This window comes from Dinoponera quadriceps, unplaced genomic scaffold (assembly GCF_001313825.1).
Source record: "Dinoponera quadriceps isolate SergipeBrazil2010 unplaced genomic scaffold, ASM131382v1 scaffold278, whole genome shotgun sequence".
Taxonomy (NCBI): Eukaryota; Metazoa; Arthropoda; class Insecta; order Hymenoptera; family Formicidae; genus Dinoponera; species Dinoponera quadriceps.
In genome coordinates this window covers 284,623-310,024 of record NW_014554664.1, presented here as the reverse complement: position 1 = coordinate 310,024, position 25,402 = coordinate 284,623, and the positions used below count along the sequence as shown (strand labels likewise).

The 25,402-nt window shown below is 34.9% G+C and overlaps 3 protein-coding genes across 10 annotated transcripts in view; all 3 read right to left on the bottom strand.

Annotated features, from left to right (window-relative positions):
* Positions 1 to 3,143: 3,143 nt before the first annotated feature.
* On the bottom strand, positions 3,144 to 18,900 carry LOC106740638 (protein FAM76A-like). 8 transcript variants are annotated; one of them, XM_014611880.1, is made up of 8 exons: positions 18,812 to 18,892; positions 14,773 to 14,939; positions 8,782 to 9,013; positions 7,974 to 8,038; positions 7,656 to 7,869; positions 6,964 to 7,100; positions 6,201 to 6,444; positions 3,144 to 4,225 (listed from the first exon to the last, which is right to left on the bottom strand). In XM_014611880.1, the coding sequence occupies exons 3-8, from the start codon at positions 8,875 to 8,877 to the stop codon at positions 3,992 to 3,994; spliced, it is 990 nt and encodes a 329-aa protein (XP_014467366.1). In that variant the 5' UTR covers positions 8,878 to 9,013; positions 14,773 to 14,939; positions 18,812 to 18,892; the 3' UTR covers positions 3,144 to 3,991. The 8 variants fall into 8 exon arrangements, with proteins under 8 accessions (XP_014467366.1, XP_014467367.1, XP_014467368.1 ...); XM_014611881.1 differs by lacking the exons at positions 14,773 to 14,939; positions 18,812 to 18,892 and adding an exon at positions 9,102 to 9,258 and having other exon boundaries at positions 3,144 to 3,907; positions 3,988 to 4,225; XM_014611882.1 differs by lacking the exons at positions 14,773 to 14,939; positions 18,812 to 18,892 and adding an exon at positions 9,102 to 9,258 and having other exon boundaries at positions 3,144 to 3,799; positions 3,988 to 4,225.
* On the bottom strand, positions 13,039 to 14,766 carry LOC106740640 (protein KBP homolog). The gene has a single exon (XM_014611883.1). The coding sequence runs from the start codon at positions 14,215 to 14,217 to the stop codon at positions 13,081 to 13,083; it is 1,137 nt and encodes a 378-aa protein (XP_014467369.1). The 5' UTR covers positions 14,218 to 14,766; the 3' UTR covers positions 13,039 to 13,080.
* Positions 18,901 to 21,909: 3,009 nt separating the features above from the next.
* The window catches only part of LOC106740596, a 5,690-nt gene continuing 2,197 nt past the window's right edge, over positions 21,910 to 25,402 (bottom strand). Inside the window, exons 4-6 of the mRNA XM_014611785.1 lie at positions 24,862 to 25,118; positions 24,567 to 24,776; positions 21,910 to 22,203 (exon numbers count right to left, since the gene is read on the bottom strand). Coding sequence (XP_014467271.1) covers positions 21,964 to 22,203; positions 24,567 to 24,776; positions 24,862 to 25,118 — 707 coding nt within the window. The 3' untranslated portion in view covers positions 21,910 to 21,963. The remainder of the gene's footprint in view (positions 22,204 to 24,566; positions 24,777 to 24,861; positions 25,119 to 25,402) is intronic.

Genomic DNA, 25,402 nt, shown 5'->3' with positions numbered 1-25,402 from the left:
TTCCTTAAGGCGGAAACGTGAAAAATGAGATATTTTCAATTTAGAAAATTTACTTTTTTTACGAGTTCACGCTAGAGAAGGAAATTCATGGCCTCCTGGAGGTCCCATGTTGATCGTGAATCTTCTTTAGCCCGAACTCGTGAAAAGTGTAAATTTTCTAATTAGAAAACATTCCACTTGTCACATTTCCATTAGAGAAAAAGTTACATGATCGATGTTCCGAAGACAAAAAATTGTAACTTAGTTTAACTAAAAAGAACAGTTTGCTTTTTGCAGCTACGCTGAATTGCACTGTCCGCGCTTAAAACGAAATAGATACATATTCGACACTTGGGTGGCGAGAAAAGGAAGAAAATAGAAATATTAACTTCTTAAACTTGAAAGCATTTTCACATTTCATTATCGTTCCCGCTCGAGGAAGAGATTCATCATCAACTCCTAGAAAGTGCGATTACAAAAAACAGACCCATAATTCGAGGACCCATAATTCGAGGACACGGACGAGGAATCTTGTATTTTAGGCCAGTATTCAAAGTTGGGTCTTATATATTTACGGCCGTCTTAAGTTCATCTTCAGATGCTGTACGACTCATTTCATTGGTTACGAAATGTTAGAAGACCTGAAACGGTCTTAAATATAAGATCCGACTATAAATACCGGGCTTGGGCATACATTTGGCGTTAAAACGTGGCCGTCTGATTTCAACTTCCGCTTTTCTCATAGGAATGCCATATGCGCGTGATTTCAACTGATATCAGAAAACATTTGTAGTGTCTGGAACACCCAGAGTACAGTTAGCGATCGCAATCGGAAACTCGCGAAATAGTTTCGTGAGAGCGCTGCCGGTCGAAGCGGCGACCTGGAACACTCTTGAGACATTCGTCGGACACGCAATAATAGTAGCGCGTTATAGCAATAATGACATTAACTTCCCTTCGTCAACGACGTGAACTCGGTGTTCCCGGACGCCCCCGATCGAAGTATCTTCCCCGAGACGACGAGCATCGCGTCCCGTAGACCGCCACAATTCTCCCGTCGCCTGCGCGCGTTTTTGCTACACGACGTAACTACGAAGTAAAACGGCTGAAGGAGAGGAATCTTAGGCGCTTAGAGATTTCTCGAAATCGCGAGACTAATAGCGAGAAATGCGGAAGAACTGGAAGAGAAACACACACATGCGCACGTACACGTACACAGCAACAGATACAGATAACACATCACATACACATATACATACACACATATATACCACACGCATACACAGACGAGAAGCACATTCGCGTAGTAGAGGCAGACCAGGTGAGGACACGTGTAAATACGCTGAAAGTAGTGGAAAATGTCGAAAAAAAAGAGGAAGCGCGAGCGACTTAACCGCCTCGAGGACAAAACAAGCAATATTTAGTTCTTACCATCTCGTAATAATTAAACGATAACTCCAACTGTACCGTGCACACGCGCGTACGTATTTAAACGACTATAAATTAAATGTTAATTATCCTTACACTTCGTATATAGTGAATTGTTACGCATTTATTATCATTACAATTATTGAATAGGTAATGCTCAATTAGCATTTGTTTCTTAAAATAAAGAATAAATATATGGCTGTTGGATATTTACATGCACATGTCACTGTTACACCCACGTCACGTGGCTTTCAGGTCTCTCTTTCATGCGCATCGTTATGTCTACACACGGCAGCTGAATGGGGTCGCCGACTGCGCTTTCGATTAAAACCGAAGTCTGCAAGTTCAACGGACACAACGGTTGAGTGATCGATTTTTCAAAGACGGATGTGATTGACGGATTGAAACGTATACCCCAATCATAGATAATAACTTAAGGCTTGGCTCCCTCCGCTAGCCATATTAGTTTTGTGACGTCATAAGCGAGAAATGACATGCAGTAAGTTTCTTGCAACATGTCCCAGACAGCACAGATCTCCTAGAGACGTTCTAAAGATGTCCTGAGGACGTCCCGATGTCCTAAGGACGACCACAGAACGTCCATGGGATATTGTGTGCTGTTTGGGGTAGCTTTATTTTTAATTTTCTTTGGAAAACACTATGACTTTGTATTCTTGAGACCTGTAAAATGTGCAGAACGGCCAGAAATCTTCGGCCGATATGTCACGCAGGATCGTAAAATAATTCTTGAAATAACGGGTCATTTTTCAGCAATACTCAGGCGATCATGACAGCTGAGACGGTTGAAAAATGAGAATTATTTTGCGATTCTACATGACATATATCGGCTAGATATCTCGGTTTTTTGTACATTTTACAGGTTTCAAGATTACGACATCATGATGTTTTTCGGAGAAAATTAAAAAATAAAGCTACATATTGCAAGAAACTAATTGCATGCATCATTTCTCGCCTATGACGTCACAAAGCCAAGCTTATAACTAACGGAGAAAACCGAGCCTTAACGGTTGGACAACGTTGTGTTCTCTGAACGCAATCAAACCTTTAGTAAGCACTTAGTAATTATTGTCTCTGATTAAAATAAGCTCGAATAAATATTATTGATTCAAGTATTGAGAGATCTAAAAGTATGCAGAGTATAAACTACTTCGCGTCCATTATTTTTTTAGCGTTTTATGAAAATTCTTCGTGAAAATTTGGAAATTCTTCCATAGCAAAAATATGTCATCGTTTATCACGACTTTTTTAAATTTCCAACATAACGTATCTTTGTAGCACAAATTAGCATTCTGTTAAAATCCACCTGAAATAGGTAAAAATATATGATCCCGTTATTCATTTCATCACCTTGGTTTCCAAGTTATTTAATTTGATTCGAAAAATTCCGCGCCTTTTCGATCGTTCATATCCCTAAAAGCTAGCCTTGACGCCTCGACATTTCCACTAAGAAAAAAAAACTGTCACCATAAAGAAAGCATTGTGTGAATTGAGTGGACGAAATAGTTTACTCTCTATGTACCAATCAAAAGCGAATCATCAGACGCTAATTGTGCTGAACACCAAGACATTGACTTTCCTTTCAATGATTCGAACGTACGAGAGGAGAAAAAAGACTGATGAGACGTGGACTTTGGGAAAGAGGGGGAGAGACAGAGAGAGAGAGAGAGAGAGAGAGCGAGAGAGACACAGAGAACCAACAACAAGAAGGACAAGACTGATTTTCAACCTTTTATTGTAAATTGATCTACAACCACATCCTGACTCATCGTCGCTTATATCATCGTCATCATTATAAATAGTAAAATGCCACGGAAACGCTGGCATCGCGTTGTCGTTAGCCAGCGCTGTGTGTGTGTTCTATCCACATTGCATGTACAATCGTCGAGTTGGAGTTTATCTCGAGTCGAGGACTCGCGTCCTTCGAGATTTTACGTCGCAGAAGACACGCTGATTAACCGCACGATCCACCGCGACTTACGGAAATTCTCTCACTAACTAAATAATATGTACGCGTCGTCGCACGGCCGTTGCGGCGGTGGCGGACGAATCATCGCGCTTATTGGCGCATTCGGTTGCAAACGGTCAGCCGAAAGAGAGAGAGAGAGAGAAAAAATCGGCGGTGAGCTACAGATAACTTATGTATAAATTTTGTATTTATATATCGTCGATCGGTCCCCCCTAAACGGAGACGCGAACAAGGACCGGCTTTCTCCGGTGTACGTCGGCAATAATATACAACTATACGGTAATTAGAAAAATAATACAATTTTGTTTCGTTTAATGGAAACAATTGTCTATATTTATAATATGTACCACGTGGTTCAAGCGGGTTGCGGACAATTCGAGCACGTTGTCACGGCTAATCGAGTGCCTGGAAACAATTCCAGAAAGGAGACTCCTCATACATCTGTGTACACCGTGGCTTGTTTACACATGCGGAAGACGGCTCACGTCACGGCCCATTGTCTCTTCGGGAAGTCTTTATAGATGTATTGTAGGCGTTTCGAACGCACGCGCGGATGCCATAAGGAACAGCATTGGAAGAAGAGTATAGCCTACCTTATCAAGGTACAGGACTATCTGTCCCGCTACCGCTGTTGGTCCCAGCTTCCGTTTTGGTAGCGGCAACGCGGTCGCCCCGCTTCGACGTCTTCGATAACGACGCCACCTCCTTTAACAGACTCGAAATCTTGTGCTGCATATTCGAGATCTTCGTCTCGTATTCTTTCTCCGTTGCCTTCATCTTATTGCGCAACTCCGTCTCGGATGTGAAGTTCTTCGCCTTCAGCTCGGTGATCTACAATCGAGAAATGATCATATTATTAATAACTAGTCTTATCTTATGTCATCGTGAGCAGAGCTGCTAGATCGTGAGATTTCTGCACGATTCGCGCGATTTCTGCCAATGCCAGAATCAGAACGCGGGTATTTCTAGCATGCAAGCAATCCAGCATAAAAACAAGCATCGTATGCCGCAGGTTTTATATTTGTGTAGCGTTATGCAAGCTCGCCACCAGGTAAATCACGATTCAGAGATCGACCTAGCAGCTCTGATCGTGACAAATCCTAAGTCCCGGTCTACAATAGGTATTTAAGCCTTAAGAAATTGACCAATCACAGTTAATTATTCTCTTCACATTCGACTATGATTGGTCAATTTCTTAAAGTTTAAAGCACTCATTGTAGACCAGGGCTAAGGACTTGTATCGACGATATTAGAACTGGGCCTGAGTTTGCAGGATATAATCACAGACATCTATACTATCTATACACTATCTATACACTAGACAGCTAGCCTCCTTATATATTTCCTAGATTCAGGGTGACTTGCACCAACTCCGATTAACCTAACCGACTGATAAACCCAACGAAATTGACCAATCGCACTGATCAGTTTAGCTAATTAACAAATTCAATTGGTCAAATCGTTAATCGTTAATCGTTAATCAATCGGTCAGGTTATTCGGAGTTAATGCAAGCTACCCTCAATATTCCCGAAAACTATGTACAATAAAGTGCATTAATGATGTTCTTTCGAGTACAGAAAAATATAAACGCGCGTGCCACTTCTAAGCTGTCGACGCGTGTCTCTCCGGAGGACTGAATAATCGATTAGAATGCAGTTATTCCAACCGAGAATAAAAATCTTCCGCCTATGAGATTATTAAGTATAAATGTATATGTGCTGTCGATGTGTACACGTACGAAACAGTACACACATGTACGAGTTATATAGAAGACTTCATTAATGCAGACCCATTCCCTAGCCATAGTGACATCGAAAATTGTTAATAAAGACGCGGTATGTCCGAATATTTGTGCATCATGACTGTTGATTATTCTGTGGATTAGCAATGCTGTTCCAAAGCAGCAGTCATAATGTACAAATATTCAGAAAGATGCGCCTAATTGGAAGTTCCCAGTGTCACTATGCTTAAGGAATGGGACAGCATTAAAGTTTGCTGTACAGTTACCGTCATGTATGCTGTACCATTCCTTAGATCGAAAATTACACGATTCTCTGCCTTAAATATATATATATACATAAGGTCGTTATGATTACAACTATTGTAACATTAATATAATTAGATATTAATATAATTAAAATCATTTATGCGATTTTCAACCTTGTAGGTTATGTATAAAGCTGAAGATCGTGTAATTTTCCATCTAGAGGTGGGTGTACACTGAGCGAACGAGCAAACAGCGAATGTGTAATATAAATGTATATATTCGCGTCTAAAAGCGCACGAATTTTTTTGATAAATTACCTTATGAGCAAATCGGCCCGAAACGTTCGGTTCGGATTCACTATGGCGTACACATTTTCCAAATTGTAACGAAAGTTCGCATTCGCTGTTCATGCCTCGTTCGTTCGCTCAGTATATACCCAGCTCTAGTATAGATGTCTGTGGATATAAGAAATATTACAAATTGCTATTTTTACATAGTGATTTTTCAGTAATTTCTAGTAACTCTTAATCCAATCAAAACTTAGACCGAGATTTAGTGAACATTAGCTCTAAAATTGGATCTACAATAAGTGTAATAAGCCTTTAATCTTTTGTTCCAAACAATAAAATCTAACGTAATTTCTAACAAAAGGCATTTCCCACATTGCCAAAAATAATCATGCTTTTAAACCTTGGGAATTGTGAATCTGGTAACGCTGGAGAAACGCTTTTCAGCTAAAAATTGTTAAAAATTAGCGCTTGAAGCAAAAGGCTAACCAACACCTGTTGTAGATCCGATCTAAGAAAATTTCCACGCACTTGTCTATCCTTGGCCAATAATTGGCCGTCTTTGATGGTAATCTGTTTTTGCAGATGCGCGATCTTTTCCTTGAGCTGCGTGACCGCCACCACGTGATCCGAGCTGTTCGGATCGTGCGGATCGTGCACCCCAGCCATCCGTGCAGCTTTCGCCGGGCTGGGACCGTTTGTGTCGCCGCCCTCAGACTGCGGCGGCAGCTTCGTTACGTCGACCCTGTGCGGTCTTTTATTGTGACCCTTCAATCTGCAACGAGTCACACAGGAGCATAAATAAGAATTTGACCGAGACAGTAACTTAAAGAACGCGCCTGTACACAACAAATCTGTACTCTTCATAACTGAACTTCTATCTGCAATTGAAATTATATAGACATATTTGATACTTGATGGATGAGAAAAGAAAGTAAAGATTGCAAAATAATCAACTGAATAAAGGCTCTCATGTGATGTCTATTCAAAGCAAGAACTAATCGGCAAAAGTACAGGCGAGTAAGAGCCAAACGTTGGCCTTATAACGGAATTTTATATTTTAAGTTGTCAACACAAATGATTAAACCCCTGAAATGATGTGCGTTTCGGCGACTTACATGACGACCTAATATCTATTTTTTTCTATCTTCACACAAGCAAAATTGTTCAGAACGTCCAGCTGAAAAGACCTGTCGCCGAGTGGCGTCGGATTTCTCGAAATTGTGCTGCGTACGCGACTACGTGGAAGCAATTGAAAGTACCCAAGAGTTACCTTGTGGATTTGGATAATTACTTTTGTTCTTTGTGCTTTGCAGCCCTCTGCTGAGCCAGTTTCAAGTGCGCCCTCCTCTCTGCGTCTGATTGCTTTGTCTTGGCCAATGCTCGTTTATACGACAATGTACACAGCCAACATAACAACTTTCCGTCCACCTGAAGCCCGAAATATCATCGTGAGCAATTCAATGGCGATTATGAAATAGAAACCGGCATTTAGTAGCTTTAACTAAAGACTAAGATCCAATTGCACCAACGTGGCTTTAAGTAAAAGTTAAAATTTTAAGTTTGTCGCACGTCTTTCACTTTAAAGATATGCAAAAACAACATCTAGAATGCTTTACACTGATCTTAACCCTTTCGTTACGGCAGTCCGCGCCGCCGGAGTGACGCCATTGAACGGGGCAACGCGAAGTGTGCACATTGCACATCGGTAGTCTTCGATGTTCGCATTTACGTCTTTCAACACCACTTTGGGATTCTCTTATATATATATATATATATACTTACTGCCGACTATAGTCGGCACCCGTAACGAAAGGGTTAATGAGATAAGCGTAAATTAAAACACTTGAGGTGTCGCCTTCGCCTTGTCTCATATGCATTATTTATAAAATTTAGAAACCAACATACACGCCGATGACATTTGCCAGAAGCATATATATGCCCCACGGCACTCAACAGGTTAGATACTTGAAACTCTCCTGTTACCTTTTTATCTTCGTCCTGTCTATCGAAGGCACACTTCTGCTTGCACTGTTCGCACGTCACCGGAGGACCGTAACGTTTCTCAGAATTTGTACACCGTTGACATTTACTGCCGATGAACGCGGCGATGGTATTGCAATATTCGCAAGCCGACGGCTTCCCATAGGACTTTACATTCTGCTCACACTTTTTGCATATAGTGCTTGTGTTACCCTTTCTGTAAGATCAACAATTTTGAAATTGTGCAACTTTGTGCTATTCTTATAAGTAACTTTTAAGAAAAAAAAAAAACAAAGCAACTTGTCCTCGGATAATACTTACATGGTCTGTTGGAATTCCGATCTGCAGTATGTACATTTTACCACAGGAAATGCTCCTCTACATTCCTATGTAAACCAAAGTTACATTTCAGTATTTACTTTAGCATTTATTCTGCTTAATTTAGCACGTATTTATAGTATATATTTGCATTTATTTTAGTTTTATTTTAGTATCTAAAGAATAGATCTACTAGATGTATCAAAGCATTATAGCTGTATAATGATATCATCAAACTCAATACAATATAATAAATAATGCTTAAAGAAAATGGTGGCATTAAACATAGACCACAATCAAAGTTAAATTCAAGATTTCACCACAAATTCTCAAAGTATAATGTTTATTATTACAATATATTGTATAATAAAATATTATATAATGAATACATTCTCACACAAATACACACACATTTCCTATGACTATTTATTGAATGTTCAGTGAGCAGTTGCAATATTGAATATACAATATTCTTTATACACATAGCATACAAAAATTTCCTTAATACACGTGTTTTTATATTCAACTCGCATTCCTGAATTTTTAAGAAAATTCTTACGTTATTGCGATCGTGAAAGAAAAGTTCTTTGCTGCTAACGCGTAGTAAATATTCATCCAGTCATACTATTCCAATTCGCAACCTTGATTGCCACTTCGCTACGAGGAAATCGCATGTCATCGTAATCGCGATGAAACAGAAATCGCGTAGAAAGTACGTCGTAAAAAGTGCGACAGTGTCGCGAAAAATTCGCGAAGCGGTCGAACAGCGGAACGAGTGAACGAAGAGAACGGTAAGCTAGTCGGTGTGTACCTTGCACAACTGTTGTCCTGGTGAGAGGTCCTCGAAAGGGTGCCTGGAGAAACACCTTGAACACGCAAACAACGCCTGCATGTTGTTCGCGCTCATCTTCGCTCATCCGACGCCGCTCCGGCGGTTGACGCAACACCGAAGCAGCGAGACGACGACAACAATAAAGAAAGAGACGGCGATATCGCACTCGACGGGGAAAGTCTCGTATCGCGGAGAGCTGCTGTTGCTACTGCTGCTTCCATCGACAACAGAAAGAAAATGTAATACACATGAAACAGCGACGCATGCCGAGCAATCGGTTCGAAGCGAGACTCACATACCTCACGACGAGACGCGTGTAACCTCAATCGCGAACTCGTCGATGAAATAAACGTTTCAACCAACGCGGTCGCTACCGTAAGACCGGTTGTTGACTTTCACGCGTCCATCTGTGATCACCGCGAGAATCGACATGGCCGACTATAACGGCGGAAGTGGCCGCCCGAGGGCACCACCGCCAGCGTTCGCGGCCACGTTCGAGCATAAAGCTGGTTCTACATTTAGTTGCTTTATCGCAAAGTCACGAGAAATTGACCAATCGCAATCGATTATTTTGGACCGCAAGGAAAAATCATAATCGATTGCGATTAGTCAATTTTTTGCGACCTTGCGATTGCACGATTAATGCGGAACCAGCTTTAAATCCCGTACAGACGGATTTCTAAAGTCGGGTAAACGCTCAATCAAGCGGTCCGGGGCTCGATTCTTGAAGTCGCGCGATTAATCTCGCACACGAAAGCTAGGGTCCACTTGACGCTGCAATGATCCGTACGCTCCGAAGCGCTCGCAGTATCGAGTGGATTCTAGCTTTCGTATGCGAGACGTTTATCAAACATCGATTTTGCCCATCTTCGTACGAAACCAATCGAATATAAATCCTATAATTAATATTTATAAAATATCGCCCAATCAAATGCAGGGCAAACATTTTTTTTGTTCAAAAGGAGAATATAAGCTATTAGACAATAATAATAATAGTAGTACGAAAAAATTACTCATTATCACATACAAAATGTTTATTTAAATGTAATTTTCTCCAAGAATAAAAAACTTTCGAAAACAATATTACGTAACTTATTATAATAAAATTGTATCAATATTAATTACATATATACGATATAAAACAATCTTTTTGCACAAATCTTACAAATATTCCAAAAATTATTGCAAATCCCATGTGTCCTATTTTCTTTTTGTTTTCACACTGTATACGCCCTATGATAGTAGATTACAAAAACTTACTTTCCAATATTTCTATATTATCTAATTATCATTCAATTAAAGTAACATATCTTAATGTTTTTTTATATCTTAAATTAAAATGGGACATGATCCGATAACTATCAACTTGTGTATCTATCGGTTTAGACTGATCTAAATATAACTGAAAATAGTGTACGCTATTTTTAACTAATAGATTAATTTCTGCCAATTCTTCCGTAGTTAGTTTCTTATTATGTATATTTTCAATCCTTATACCTAATATAGTGGAATTAATAACTGCTAGTTCAAACCATATAAAAATGCAATGGTTCAAATTATCTGTTACAGACAATGTCTTTAAACAATCTTCTAAAACATCTATTCGCCGTTTTTGTAGTTTTATCTGTTTGATTTTATCATGTTCATAAGATGCTAAATATTTGTACGCTTTTGAAGTATAATGTGCAATTTCTGTACGAAATTCTGCAGACACTGAAGCAAGTGCATGCGTCTTTACGTTATGAAGCAAATTAAGAATACGTATAAAAAGTATCTTAGCATCGCTGTAATCCGTAATATAATTATCTGGCATTACATGAATAAACTTTGTAAATTCCTCTTTCACATCCGTAAATATTAATTTCATTCTTTTTCTGTTAGATTGTATTATGGACTTTAATTCAGATTTAACTATTTCGCGAGGACGATCTTTTTCTTCCTTATGTAGCAGTCGTTTCCTTGACAAGTACAAAATTATAAGTCCATATTTGACCCAAATCATATCAATAATGGAGACAACATTTTTAAACTTTAAAGATACATAGTCCTTCTCCTTGGAGGATGTTTCTGCCTTACATTTCACGTACATATCATTATAGTATTTCATCATCATAACGGACGCAGCGCAAAGATGATCTTTACATTCAATGAAGCAATTGCAGCATAAAAAAAATTCAGCTAATTGTATCGCTTCAAGAGCCCATGCATTATGATTTATAGATGACGGTACTGTCTTCAATAATTTCATCAGCAACTTATGCATATATGTTGCAATTTTCTCCGTATCTATCAGGCCATATTCGAAATCGTCACTTGATCTTATTAAGATACTTAAAGTACTCAAATACACTCTGTCCAATAGATGTACCGTATTTAATTCAAATAAATTGCCGTAAAAGCCTGTAACAGTCACAGCATCGATAGGAACAGGAAACTCATCCTCTCCTTTTGTATATAGGAAGTATAACTCCAGAGCTTTATTTAAACAGTATAAAGATTTCTTTGGATTTTTCAATTTCTTGTAAAGTCGACCCAATTCATAAAAATTACACATCGTTTCGAGAATCGTTTTGTTATTCAGTTCTTTTTCCTTAAGTAATGCCATACTTCGTATAAGATGAAGTTCACTTAAATACGTATTTTCCTGAGGCAAATCAGATTTTACAGAATTATCTATACAAGTCATCAAGATGAAACATGATGCGAGAACTATAACGTCCTCCAGTTTCGGATCTTTCAAATTGTTTATTGTATAAAAATATCGGTCTAGGCGTTCTTCAAAGATTTTTATCACTTTCACCGGAAGTATAGAACATGAAACATACTGCACGGATGTAAAAGTTTTTAATATTTTGAAGTCCGCAGCAAGTTGTTCGGTTAAATTTGTCGTATTTTCAGTATTTTCGACTTTCTCAATCGACTCTGCTTTCGTGAAGGATGCTAAAGAAATCGACGTAATTAGAGCGAGGTGAATGCTATATAATTTCTCTCAAATGCAGGATTTTTGCTTTACCTAAGTCGACGAGCATCCATTCCTTCTCGATTGTACCTTCAGCGGACATCCTTAGAAAAATCAAGTTTGCATGGTCAATATCGATAAATTTTCCGCTTTTGAAATTAACTAAGTATGGTAACGAGCCAACCTAAACCTCCAAGCTTAGATCCACCTTAGATCCCAACAGGATTTGCAAATTCTCTTCTTGCGAAAGAAGGGGAACAGTTTCAGCGCCGTCTATGCTATGATCTGGACGAAGCCGAACTATGATAGGTAAATCGAGAATGCCAGTATGTAACTTTACCCAATCAATACCGAGCATTAGTTACATTACATCTATGTTATTATTTCGCATTCAATAATGTAAGTGTTATATAGGACGAACGTGATCAGCATAAAATGTTGTTGTCTAGTATAACGTGGTTCAAGGTGAGTTTTAAGATGATCTTAAAGCTCACTTGAATCATGTTGTGCCGGGCAAAAAATTTTCAAACGGTCCACTAACAGCAGAATAAACCAAACTGACCACGTTGCGTAGTTCATCCTGTATAATACTGTGTGTTATATAACATTAACATTGTTGAATGCGAAATTATAATATAGGTATAATGTAACTGATATTCGGTGTTGATTGGATATTCAGAAAAAAGTATTGTATTTATTTCTTTGAAATTCAATTTTATTGAATTTTAAAAGAGTCTACAAGAGCCACTGTGGACTTCTCGTGAAGACTTCGGAAACACATAGAATCGCTATATATTTGATATTCAATCAGACTAATAAGCGGTAAGTCGCGACAGAACGATTTTTTGCAAAAAAAAATCTAATTAAAAAAAAGGATTATTTCACTAGAATAAGCACTAGTGGGAAAATGCAACACGAGGCTACATTATCATCAATTATTAATTATTGAAGGCCGAATTGTAAAATCAAGTTCCGTAGTTTCCTTCAAAATTATGCCAGGAATATACTATAAAGTATTTTGTGAGGACTGATATCTCTTACAAGTCGGAAAAATATTGAGTGTAAATATTATACACACACACATACGCATACACATACAAAATGAAGCATTCTATTATATATAAATTTATAAGTATGTAAATGAAAAATATATTATAGAGACAATTTCTTGCATAATTATTTTAATTAAAAAAAAATAGTTTTCTAGGCATTAAAGATCTCTCTCTCTCTCTCTCTCTCTTACTCACTCTCTCTCTTTTTCTCTTTCTTTCCCTCCTTTCTCTCTCATATGTTTCTCAGCATTGAATTATATCTTATATTTAAAGAAGAAATAATTTGGTAATTTTTGTCAATACATCAACTACATCATTCGTCAAGCCGTACCGTACGGCATCAAAATTCTCCATATATAACTGAAAATAGTTTACAATATATTTTACCAATTGATCGATTTCTGCCAATTCTTCCGCAGTTAGTTTATCTCTATCGACATTTTCAATATTTACATCTAATACAATGGAATTAATAACCGCTAGCTCAAACCATATAAAACTGCAATAAATTTGATCGTCTTCATTTAATGTTTTTAAGCAATCTTCCAAAGCCTCTACCCGCCGTTTTTGTAATTTCATCTGGTTGACTTTGTCGCGCTCGAAAAATCCAAGATACTTGTATGCTTTGGAAATATATTGCGCAAGTTCTGCGCGAACATCTGCATCCTCCGAAACAAACTTATTAGCCTTTACTTTGTTGACCAATTGAAGAATGCGCACAAAAATAATTTTAGCATCATTGCAGTTTGTGATGTAATTATCTCTGGCTATATACATAAAATCTTCATATTCTTTTTCTGTACACGTAAACAATAATAATCCTGTGGATTGTTTGACAGACTGTACCATAGACTTTGCTTCATAACAATTTGTCCACGAAAAATTATCTCTTCCCTCCTTTTCTAAAACATGTTTACTTGATGAATACAAAAGAATAAGTCCATATCTCACCCAGCATGTGTCAATAATAGAAATGATGTATATATATTGGCGGTGCAGACAACCCTTCTTTTTAGCAGATAGTTCTACATGTATTTTACAATAATCGTTGAAATGTTTTGCTACAACAGACGCAACAATAAGATGATTTTTACATTCCATAAAGCGACCGCACGATATAAAAAATTCAGCCAATCTTAGCACTTCCTTAACCCATGATATATGATCTACAATTGCTGGTATATTGTTCAATTGCTTCTTTAGCAAATTATGCATATATGTTGCGATTTTCTCCATATCTACCAGCCTATGTTTGACTTTATCCTTTAATATTATTAAATACTTTAAGGTATTCATATACATTCTGTCCAATAAATACAGAGTATTTGATTTATCTTCAATGCCTATAATATTTAGTATATCAATAGGAGCAGGAAAAACATCCTGTCCTTTTGTGTATGCCATATATAACTTCAATGCATCTTTCAAATATTGTAAAGATTTATCTAAGTTTCATAATTTTATGTGAAGATTGCTCAATACGTTTCGAGTCATTATCGCTCCAAGTATAGATTTTCTATCTAGTTTTTTGTCTTTTAGTAATGTCCTACTTCGTATAAGGGACAATTCAGCTCCATATGAATATTCTTCTTCTAATATATCTTGGGGAAGTTGTATATGAGACATTATGATGAAAGACTGAGCGAGAACTATAACGTCATTAAGGTTTGGATCTTTTGAATTGGTTAATTCGTGAAAATTTTGCTCCATTTTTCTAATTTTAAGCTCATGTCTGATTGTCAGAATACTTCCATTGGCGGAAATAGCTTTAATTGTTTCAAGTCACGACAAATTTGTGTAAATTTTTCGGTATAGTTCATTCTTATTCTCTCATCATTTTCAATATTTTTAATAAGATTCGATCTCGTAACGGATGCTAAAGAAATGATAACAATATGATCAGAATAATGTAATTATATAATTCATTTCAAATATATAGTATTTCTCTCTTCATTTTACCTGAGGCAACGGAGTCACATTCCTTGTCGAATATATTTTCAGCAGACATCTTTAGAAAAAATTACTTCGAATGATCATGATATATATCATGGTATTCAAACTTCTTCTTGGAAGAAAGGGCAACAATTTCAGCGTCATCTGCATTTGAACTCGGATGTGTTGCCGAACTAAAATATATAAATAGATAACGTCAGTGGATAATGTAGAGTATATAATTTAACTCAGAGAAAAGTATTCTTTATTTTATTGAATTTGAATTTTATTGAATTAAAAAAAAAATTATCTATTAAAATATTTAGAAAAAAGAAAAAAATAAATGTATAATCATTCACACGAGTCGCATCGTTGTTAGATGCGATTGGTCAGTTCCATTGGACAAACTGAATTTAATCGATCGATTTGATTAACTCATGTTGGTGAAACCGGGCGTGTGTCGCGTGATTTCGCTCAATACTGGTTTCAATGTCCCATGAATTTGCACCTTAAATCTTAGTCCTTAGTCTACAATAGGTGCATTCAGTTTTAAGCCTCAAGAAATTGACCAATCACAATCGAACGTGAAAAGAATAATGTGATTAGTTAATTTTTTAAGACTTACACGCAATATCCAATGAACGAGTAGCTCTTCTGGAAAAGCAGTACGCTCATTGGATATCGCGCGTCGCACATCACGCTGGTCTGCGAGAGCCATTGGTTGCGTTCAAAAAATACAACAGTTGTACAATTTAATAAACAGAATAATTCGTCAATATAATTGGTCTAAATTTAAGGATCTAACAGTGAAGACCACTGATCGCTTATGTTTTCTGAACGCAGTAATTAGTTGCAAGTCGATCATAAACAGACGCAACGTTTATCGTAATAGCCAATCAGAAACGTCAGTAATATACTGACACTTCTGATTGGTTATCACGACAAGCGTTGCATCTGCTGACTTTAACGTATAAAAGAACCTACTATTCAGAGTTCTTTATTTCTACCCCTATCGTGAAAATGGAGAACTCGGATTCTCTCAAGCTTCTTCTACTATTTGTGGTCGTAGGAAAGTCGTAGAATACACTTCACGTTGCAATTGCTTTAAAGCACTGTATAGACTACAGATAACATTAAGACATAATAACACGTGTTTAAAGAAAAGTAATATAATTATCATTAATGTTTTATTGAAACATGCTTCATTAAAAGCCTTCATAATTGATGATAAAAATATATAATTGATGACAAATAATATTTGTATGAAAAGAATCCATATCTTATACATTTTTACAACTGTATTAAAGTAATGATACAATTTTATAAAACAACTGATTTTAAATTAAATCTCTACAGATAATTACAAAAATGCTAAGGTTAAAATAAATACTAAAATCCGATTGTAGTAAATTCCGATTAAGCCAAACGACAATTAACTTACAGGGATTAAAATTTCGCAATTAAAATTTCGATCTTCTCTTTCTCAATTTATTCTGAAATCTAAATTGGAGTCGGTGACTTATAAATAAATTGTTGCTTAGATTAATCGAAGTTTGGTGTAACCGAATTTAACGCCCTTTTTTACCATTGTGTTTTAAATCTAACTGATCATCTCAATGGAATCGAACAATTATATATATATCAATTATGATTGCGATTGGTCAATTCCGAGGAGTAAATCGTCGTTAGATTTAAACCATGATGGAAACGAGCATAAGTAGGACAAAACAAATAATCGTTCTCCTCTTCTTTATACGTCTATGAGATCAAAATTTACTTTCGATATTGATGATATTTCATTAATGAAATAAATTCAATATTTCCATTATCCTTGTTATGTTGTTCCATACTTTATATTCCAATTTTATCTAATAAAACTTGTCTAATAAAATTTTATCTAACTAAACTTGTGATATATATAATCCCTAACGTACAATATAAGTGGTGTTTATATTCAAGCATGTCCCTATTCATAGGAGAAATATAGCCAAATTAACATTAGTGTGTAACTTGATCATATTTATAATCCTTATGTAGCTACAAAATTTATAAGCCTTTTATAACTACAAAAAGAAATATGTAACATATATTTACCTGTTTTAATATTTAAATTATAATAGCAGATTCCCCAAAATGTCAATTAAATGTATATATATATTTCATTCATAATAGAATAAATTTTCCAATTAATATTTGTCAAATATTTTTCAATTAAATGTAAAGTAAATATTTTCAAAAATATTTAAAGCTTAAATAATAATAGTAATAATGTTAAGAAGAATAAGAATTACTTAAACGTTAAATGATAAAGAGTCTGTAATAGCAGATCATTATTAATGTATTATTGATCTTTTTGAAGAATGCTTTATATTTAAAATAGAAATAATTTGATAACTTTGGTCAACCAGCCCATTTGCCAATCCATACTTTACAGCTTCAGAATTCTTATTGTATAATTCAAAATAAGTCGTACTATTTTTTACTAATTGATCAATTTCTGCTAATTCTTCTGCAGCTGGTTTATCTTTATGTAAATTTTCAATTTTTATACCTAACACAGTGGAATTAATAATTGCCAGCTCAAACCATATAAAACTGCAAATAGTTTGATCGTTTCTCGTATGTAATGTTTTTAAGCAATCTTCTAAGATTTCTATCCGTCGTTTTTGTAGTTTTATCTGATCGATTTTGTCGCGTTCATAAAATGCAAAATATTTGTATGCTTTGGAAACATATTGTGCAATTTCTGCACGAACTGCTGCATCTTTCGAGGTATACTCATTAGTCTGCATTTTATTGAGCAATTGAAGAATATTTACAAATATCATTTTCGCATCATTGTAGTTTCTAATGTAATTATCTTTGACTATATGTACAAACTCTTTATATTCTTTTTCTATATAATTATACATTAATAATTTTGTTGATTGGTTGATGGACTCTGCTGGAAATTCTGCTTTAGAACTATTTGCCATCGAAAACTTTTCTTTTTCTTCCTGGTTTAATATATGTTTTCTTGATGAGTATAAAAGAGTAAGTCCATATCTGACCCAACATGTGTCAATAATATAAATGATGGATTTGTACTGAAAGTGCAGAAAATGCTTATTTTTAGAAGATATTTCCATATTGATTTTATAATAATTGTTGTAATGTTTTATCATAATAACAGATGCAGTAATAAGATGATTTTTACATTCCATGAACCGATCGCATGATAAAAAATATTCAGCTAATCTTATTACTTCCTTAGCCCATGATATATGATCTATAGTTTTTGGTATATTTTTTAATTGCTTCTTTAGCAAATTATGCATATATGTTGAAATTTTCTCCATATCTATAAGGCCATGCTTGACTTTATCCTCTAACATTATCAAAGACCTTAAGGTATCCATATACTTTTTATCCAGTAAATATATGGTATTTGATTTAACTTCAATGCCTATAATATTTAAAATATTAATAGGAGCAGGAAAATCATCCTGTCCTTTTGTATATGCCATATATAACTCCAACGCTTTATTTAAATATTGTAAGGATTTTTCTATGTCCCCTAATGTTGTATGAAGGTGGCTCAATTCATTAAAAGTCACCATTGCTACAAGAATAGCTTTACTATCTAGTTCTTTGTCTTTTAATAATGTCACACTCTGCACAAGACACCCTTCAGCTATATATAAATGTTCTCGCTCTGATGTATTTTTTGGAAATTTTATATAATACATTATGATGAAAGACTGGGCAAGAACTACAATGTCATCAAGGTTTGGATTCTTCGAATTGGTTAGTTCATAAAAACTTTGGTTAATGAGTTCTTCTAAACTTAAGATTTGGCTTGTCTGATTTGTAGAAAATTCTGCCTCGTTTCCGGAAACAACATCTTCTAATAGTTTTAAGTTGCAACAAATTTGAACAAGTTTCTCGGTACAGTTCATTGTTATATTCTCGGCAATCTCGATATTTTTTACAGGCTCCGAATTCATAACAGATGCTAAACAAATTCAGATAATTAGAATAACATAATAACTAAATCGTTTCGAATATATAGCATTTTTCTCTTTACCTGAAGTAGCGTGTTGTATGACCAGTCAAATATTTTTTCGGCAGACATCCTTGAAAAAAACCATTTTGAATAATCTAGTTCTAGTTCTCTTTTAACTGCGGACGTCCTTAGAGCACGTTTCTATCACAGGCGTAAAGTCAGTATCAGATTATTTTCTACATCAGATTACAGATTGGAGATTGAGATTAAATTGAAATTTGACCAATCAGTGCAAAATTCACTAAATTTCACTAAACTTGCATTTAGTTAACTTTGCACTGATTGGTCAAATTCAATTCAATCTCAGCTCCCAATCCGTAGTCTGATACGGGCGTAATGCTGTTTCAGTTTCCTAGGGATAAAATATACGATAAGTACAACCATCTATTATCATTATACTTGATGACAACTTAATGCTGTCTTGTATTACCATGAGTTGAATTAATTAGTAGTAGTAACGATATAGTATTAATTAGTAGTAGTAAAGATATAAGTATCGGTCTACAATAAATATTTTAAGCCTTAAAAAATTAATCAATCACAGTCGAATGTGAAGAGAATAATTAACTGTGATTGGTTAATTTCTTAAGGCTTAAAATATCTATTGTAGACCGACACTAAAATATTTGCAGTTTAGATAATGTACCTAAGAATCATATTTCAATTCATATTAACCCGTCAGTTCCCAAATGAATTGAAACCACAAATTTCTGTTACTTCTTAGGAAATCTCATGTTTTGAAACCTAAAAAAACCAAATTTGTAGGTTTGAGTTTTTCAGGATTTTCAGAATTTTTCATATTTTTCGCTTATGTTCAGTGTTGCCAACTATATTCGCTTTTATTCAGTGTTGACAGTATATTCGCTTTTATTCAGTGTTGACAACTTGTTTTAGAGTCACTAGTATCTAAACTGAACACTTAGAGCCATAGAGATATAAGAATAGAGGGAACAAGCCTGTAAGTGGAAGTCATAGAGGCAAAGAGAGAGATGGATGCCGAGTGTCCTATCTGTCTCTTTCTAGTCACGCGCTAGGATTGGCTGTCGCGCCAACGACGATATAGCTATACATTTTTCTCCATCCAATTCAAAGAAACTGTCATTGCTAAAATGATCACTGCAAATATATGCTGTTTTCACTTCAAAATACAAAGGTAGTTGAAGTATATTCAACCATTTACGCCTTATATCTACATCCTTCGGTAGCTTACAACATTTACATATTTTTTTAAATGTAGGAAAAAATAACATATGATTATTTGAGGTTACGTATTTGTACTTTCTTACGAGTGAAAACTACGGTTACATCCAGGATAAGACTCCGCCTTGCATTTCAAACAATGCTTCATTTTTAAACAAATCGCGTCCAATTATTATTTTGTTAACGTTCGAATATTTAACGAATTTTAATTCTACACACATGTGCACGCATATTTACAAATCGAAATTTTAGTCTGCTTTCTCCCCTCCTGACGTCGCGTGGTCGCTTGGTGGCTCATTGTAACAACCAATCCCAGCGCGTGACTAGAAAGAGACAGATAGGACACTTGGCATCCATCTCTCTCTTGACCTCTATTACTTCCACTTACAGGTAGCATATATCCCTTGTTCCCTCTATTCTTATATCTCTATGCTTAGAGCTCTGTTATAGATTAGCAGTGTTATTTCGATGGTTTATAAGTCAAAAATGTTGTGCCACCTGGAGGGTGCATTGGGAACTGACGGGTTAAATGCAAAAGGTAGAAAATAAGATATTTCCAGGAAAAAGAATTTGTTGCAGCAGCTAATTTTTCTTGATAACTGATAATTGATTTTATTGATATAATATATAAAATACACTTCTACATGTGGTTATATCAATTCATAATATATAGTTTCCATTTGTCACTTTACCCTGCATATGCACAAACGGAATGGAATTTCTAAACTTAGGTTTTACATAATCCTACACATAAAAGAAAACAATTGTTTTATAAATGAGTTCTAATAAGTTCTAATTTAAATGCTTAACATATGTAATACTTTTCGTTTATCAAAATTTCGTTTGAATGATGGTTTTGAAATAAAATCTACCTTTAATCTTGTCGAATTAGTGTACTAGACTGCGCGCGAGTAAGGAACGACACGCAGAGTGCGCGCCCGCCTTGCGGGAACACGAAATATCACGTGAGTGGTATAAGCTGTCCTCTTATTAAACATTTTATCATGCAACAACTATGCATATATTATTTTACCTCTATGAATGAAATTTATTAAATAATTTATATAAATAATATTCCAATAACTTTTCTCAAGGCCAATATTTTTGATACGTTAGAACAATATTTAGTATAAAAGTTACTTGTATGCCATTTAAGCGTATAACTTTACTTGCAGTCGTTCTTTCACTGACATCGGCGTGAAATTCTTTCTTATCAAATATGTTTTATAATGGTAAATTCAGATGTTACTTATTCGATACGGGAAAATTTTTTACCGACGTGACTGAAAGAACGACTATAAATAAATACGCTTAAACGACACAAATATTGTTATACAAAGTGTTGTTCTAACGTTTTAAAAATATCTGTGGTCTTAAAACACTGACAGAATATCATTTATATAAATTATTTATATGAATAAATTTCATTAAAAATAGCGATAGATTCACAGATATTATGCATACTTGCGTAATAAAATCTTGAATGAGATAATATATTTTCTCTATCTACATAAAAAAAATAATCCATACGATTCGCGTAATATTTCGTGGTTCTACAGAGCGCGTCATTTCTTGCCTCGCGCGCAACATAATATGCTAATTCGATAACATTAAATAACTCTCATTTGAAAACAATCATACAAATGGAATTTTGGTAAACGAAAAGTTATCTTAGTGTTATTTGATACCAAGAATCTTCGAGTTGTGTCATATCCCATACATCACATGTAATTCATTTATTTATTGGCCCATCTTGTAGCTATCTCGAACAATATATTTGCCATTGTCATAATATCACTCCTGCTTAATGAAGATTTGTTACTAATATGTCCACAACAAGTTCTGATTCGTACGTTTTATGAAAAAAAGTCGAACAAGCCACGAAAAGAAAAGTTACCTTGATTGTTTGGTGCCAAGAATTTCCAAGTTATGTCATATCCCATACATTACACGTGATTCATTAATTTATTGGCCTATCTTGTAGCTATATCGTACAATATATTGGCCATTGTCATAATATCACTTTTGCTTGATGAAGATTTTTCTACTAATATGTTCACAACAAATTCCGATTCGGGCTTTTTATGAAATAAAGTCGTACAAGCCACTACTGCAGCACTTAAAAAGAACATATTCGACTTGAGGAATACTGGTTTCTTGAATTTAACACGTCCTGAAGTTTTTCGTTGAAATAATGTATATAATTCTTCGCGCTGAAAAAATACAAAACAGCATGTTAAAAATGTGCAACAAGAGTATTGTGCAAGATACAAGAGATACTGTGATATCTCGAGTATATGCGCGAAGCAATGCACAAATCGCAAGACCGGATCATGCAACGTACATGCATTCAATACTATAATTGTTCATTGAGTACTATAATTATATATTCAATACTATAATTGTTCAGTAAGATCTTGGATTTAATTGGTGCACATTTGGTTTTAACTCAGTTTGAATACTCTTTCCTCGATGCAGTTTGGAATACAGTCCAATAAGGGAATTTAATCCATAAGTATGAATTAAAAACCAATTCTCTTATTGAACCACCGGCTGCGTTCTAAATTGCATTGAGAAAAAAGTGTACAGATTATATATTGAAATCATATTGAAACCAAATGTGTACCAAAAGTACCAAAAGTGTATATTTAGTTCCAATGCAGTATGGACATTTTTTTTATGCAGTTCAGGAAATAGCCAAATGTCTAATAGGGAACCTTGTTTTTGCATAATTCCCAGAAGTTAAAAGTGTCTTACTGGACACATCGACTGTATACTAAACTGCAAGGAACATGAGGAAAATGTTGCTCAAAATATAGTTAATTTTTGAGCATATTTCCCTCTTGAATGTGAACCGTAAAGGATGATTTTCTTGCCAGTCTTACGTTCTTTCCTCACTCCTTTGACGAGTCAAACCCTCCCGTATTTATAAAGGAATAGCAGCTGAAGAACAACTTAGTATTAGGTGCTGCATTTCTCATGAAACAAACTGAAATCTTCATGAAACGTTGGAATTAAATCTACAAAAAATATGGCACCAATCCTGAAGCTAAACTCAGCAAAAAACATCAAATATCAAATCTATAGCATATTATCATTATGTAAATAAACGAAATGCTATAAAACTCGCGCAAGAAACTGCTTGATTTTAGACAAATATCTCAGAATTACTAGTGAATAAAACGTTACTCATTATACACACGAGATAAAGCAATAAATAATATCATCTTGAATGTTAGACTTTGATATTTCAATCTTATATTGAAAAGTACCAGAATAAAATATAAAATATCTCGGGTTCATTTCTCGATGATATTATCCCGGTACTTTAATAAACAGAATGACTAGAAGAATCGATCGATTTATATATTAAAAAACATAGGATTCAATAAAAAAAAAAATAAAGGTGATCTTCAAAACTATTGCATCTAGAAGTGAAGCGTTACCGCCATAAGACTATCGCTTCTGAATTATATAATTTGTCAAATAAATTTTTCTCTTAATCATATTTCGAAGATGATAATAATTAATGCTTTACCATGTACAGAGTATTGCATCAACATATAGAGCAATATGCCGGGTTGCAAAGGCATGCATGAAAGTGTGTATGTACGAAAGAGAGAGAGAGAGAGAGAGAGTGATCACCTTCCGAAGAACTAAGAATACTAATGGAGAGAATCAACTGAGGGAGGGGTCAACTGGAGAGAGAGGCGAGAACAAGGGAATTAATTATTTCCTGAAATACTATACTATCAGAACAAAGTATAAACCATGGTCCAATCACTTTAACGAACCTAGATAATTTGTCACATTTATCAACTGCGTGCCAACTATTATAACTTGAATGAATCATTATACAAAAAATTTCTAGTAGACAGTCCACGATACAGCAATGGGGAAAATAGACATCAATTATGACATTTTTACATGTAACTAATACAATAAATTGAGGATAGGATTAATGATTAGAAAGAGTGGGAGCATGTCGACCATTTTATATAGAAAGATGGCCTCCTCCTGGAAAAGGAGGAAATCAACGTACCTAAGATTTACAGGTTTATCACAAAAACTGGAAGAATTGTCTAAAGTAGGAGGAAAATACAAGAGTCCGCGTGAATAGTTGAGAGGTGTATAAGAGGAAAATGGGAAAATAAAAGAGGAAGAAGTGTGCTGAATAAATGCTAATGGAACAATCCGCAGGCATTTTAAAATAAAAGAATTTCGGATCGGTCGCGCGCACTCCCACGCATCTCCGACGTCACATATTAATTATACGTTGTTATTATATATATATGCGGTCGTACGACCGCAGCGACGAAGTATTGTTGTCACGTGAGAGGTGACTTACGACCGATAAGGGTTAATAATATGTATATAATATATATGTAGTTATAATAAGTATGTGTTAATTAAGACAACACTTTCTATATCATGAATTAGATATTTGAAATAATAAATCATGTTTAAATTTTTTAATAAAATATATATGTGTGTGTGTGTATGTGTGTGTGTGTGTGTGTGCATACATATACTTTTTCTTTAAATGGTAATTATAACAAAAATGCTGGATTTGTACCTGTAAAAATGCTACATCCAATAACAGCTGTGCAACTTCATAGTCTTTTTCTGAACGATGTGTTGCTGCTAGCAAAACCTCAACGCAAGATAGCGGTGTATCATGTGGCATTTTAAATCCCACCATCTTAAAAACTTCAGATTCAGAAGAAACTATCATATCTCGTGTATAAACGGTTTCTTTGTCCATGATTTGTAAATACTCAAGAATCTATAAAAACAAATATGGCATTTAGTCTGACAAAATGTGTACAATAGTATTTTAATCTTTTACAAAGTATATCGTGTTAACATACCTCCGATATTTCTATTCTAATATAAGATAAATCCATTTTACTTGCTAGTTGGAAGCATGTCAACAGATATAATTTTATCTTGCTGGAAAATGCATCCAAACGTTCTTCCCAATTGTTTATAACTCCATCCATAAAAACTTCCATATATTTATACATAAATTCGTCAAATAATAGAAGAGCTATATATTTTATATTTGATGTAACTCCCAGTTGGTCTGCTAATTTGAAAGTTGTATCCACAGCAGATATCTGAATTGCTGATTATAATTTAAAATATTTGTCGTATTAGTATATAATAATGTCGTATTAGTATATAATCGGAATATTATGTTAATTACTATTTAAATATTACACAGAATGTGTTTAATCAGTATCATATGATTTTTTGTTCGTTCCATTATTAATATATAGAGAATCCTACTTCAATCTATCAACCCTCTTATCTCCGTAGGATAAGGTCGAATGAAAAATATGTTCAGATAAAAGTTATAGAGTTTGGGGAGGAATTTAAGCTAGTGACCGTAATTTCGTTGCATAGTTA

Excerpts from the sequence above, each read along its gene's own strand:
- LOC106740638 (XM_014611875.1), bottom strand. The coding sequence starts at position 11,864 with ATGTCCGCTGAAGGTACAATCGAGAAGGAATGGATGCTCGTCGACTTA. Across the intron at positions 11,743-11,815 it reads ATGGATGCTCGTCGACTTAG|CATCCTTCACGAAAGCAGAG; the intron begins GTAAAGCAAAAA and ends CGATTTCTTTAG.
- LOC106740640 (XM_014611883.1), bottom strand. The coding sequence starts at position 14,217 with ATGGCATACACAAAAGGACAGGATGTTTTTCCTGCTCCTATTGATATA.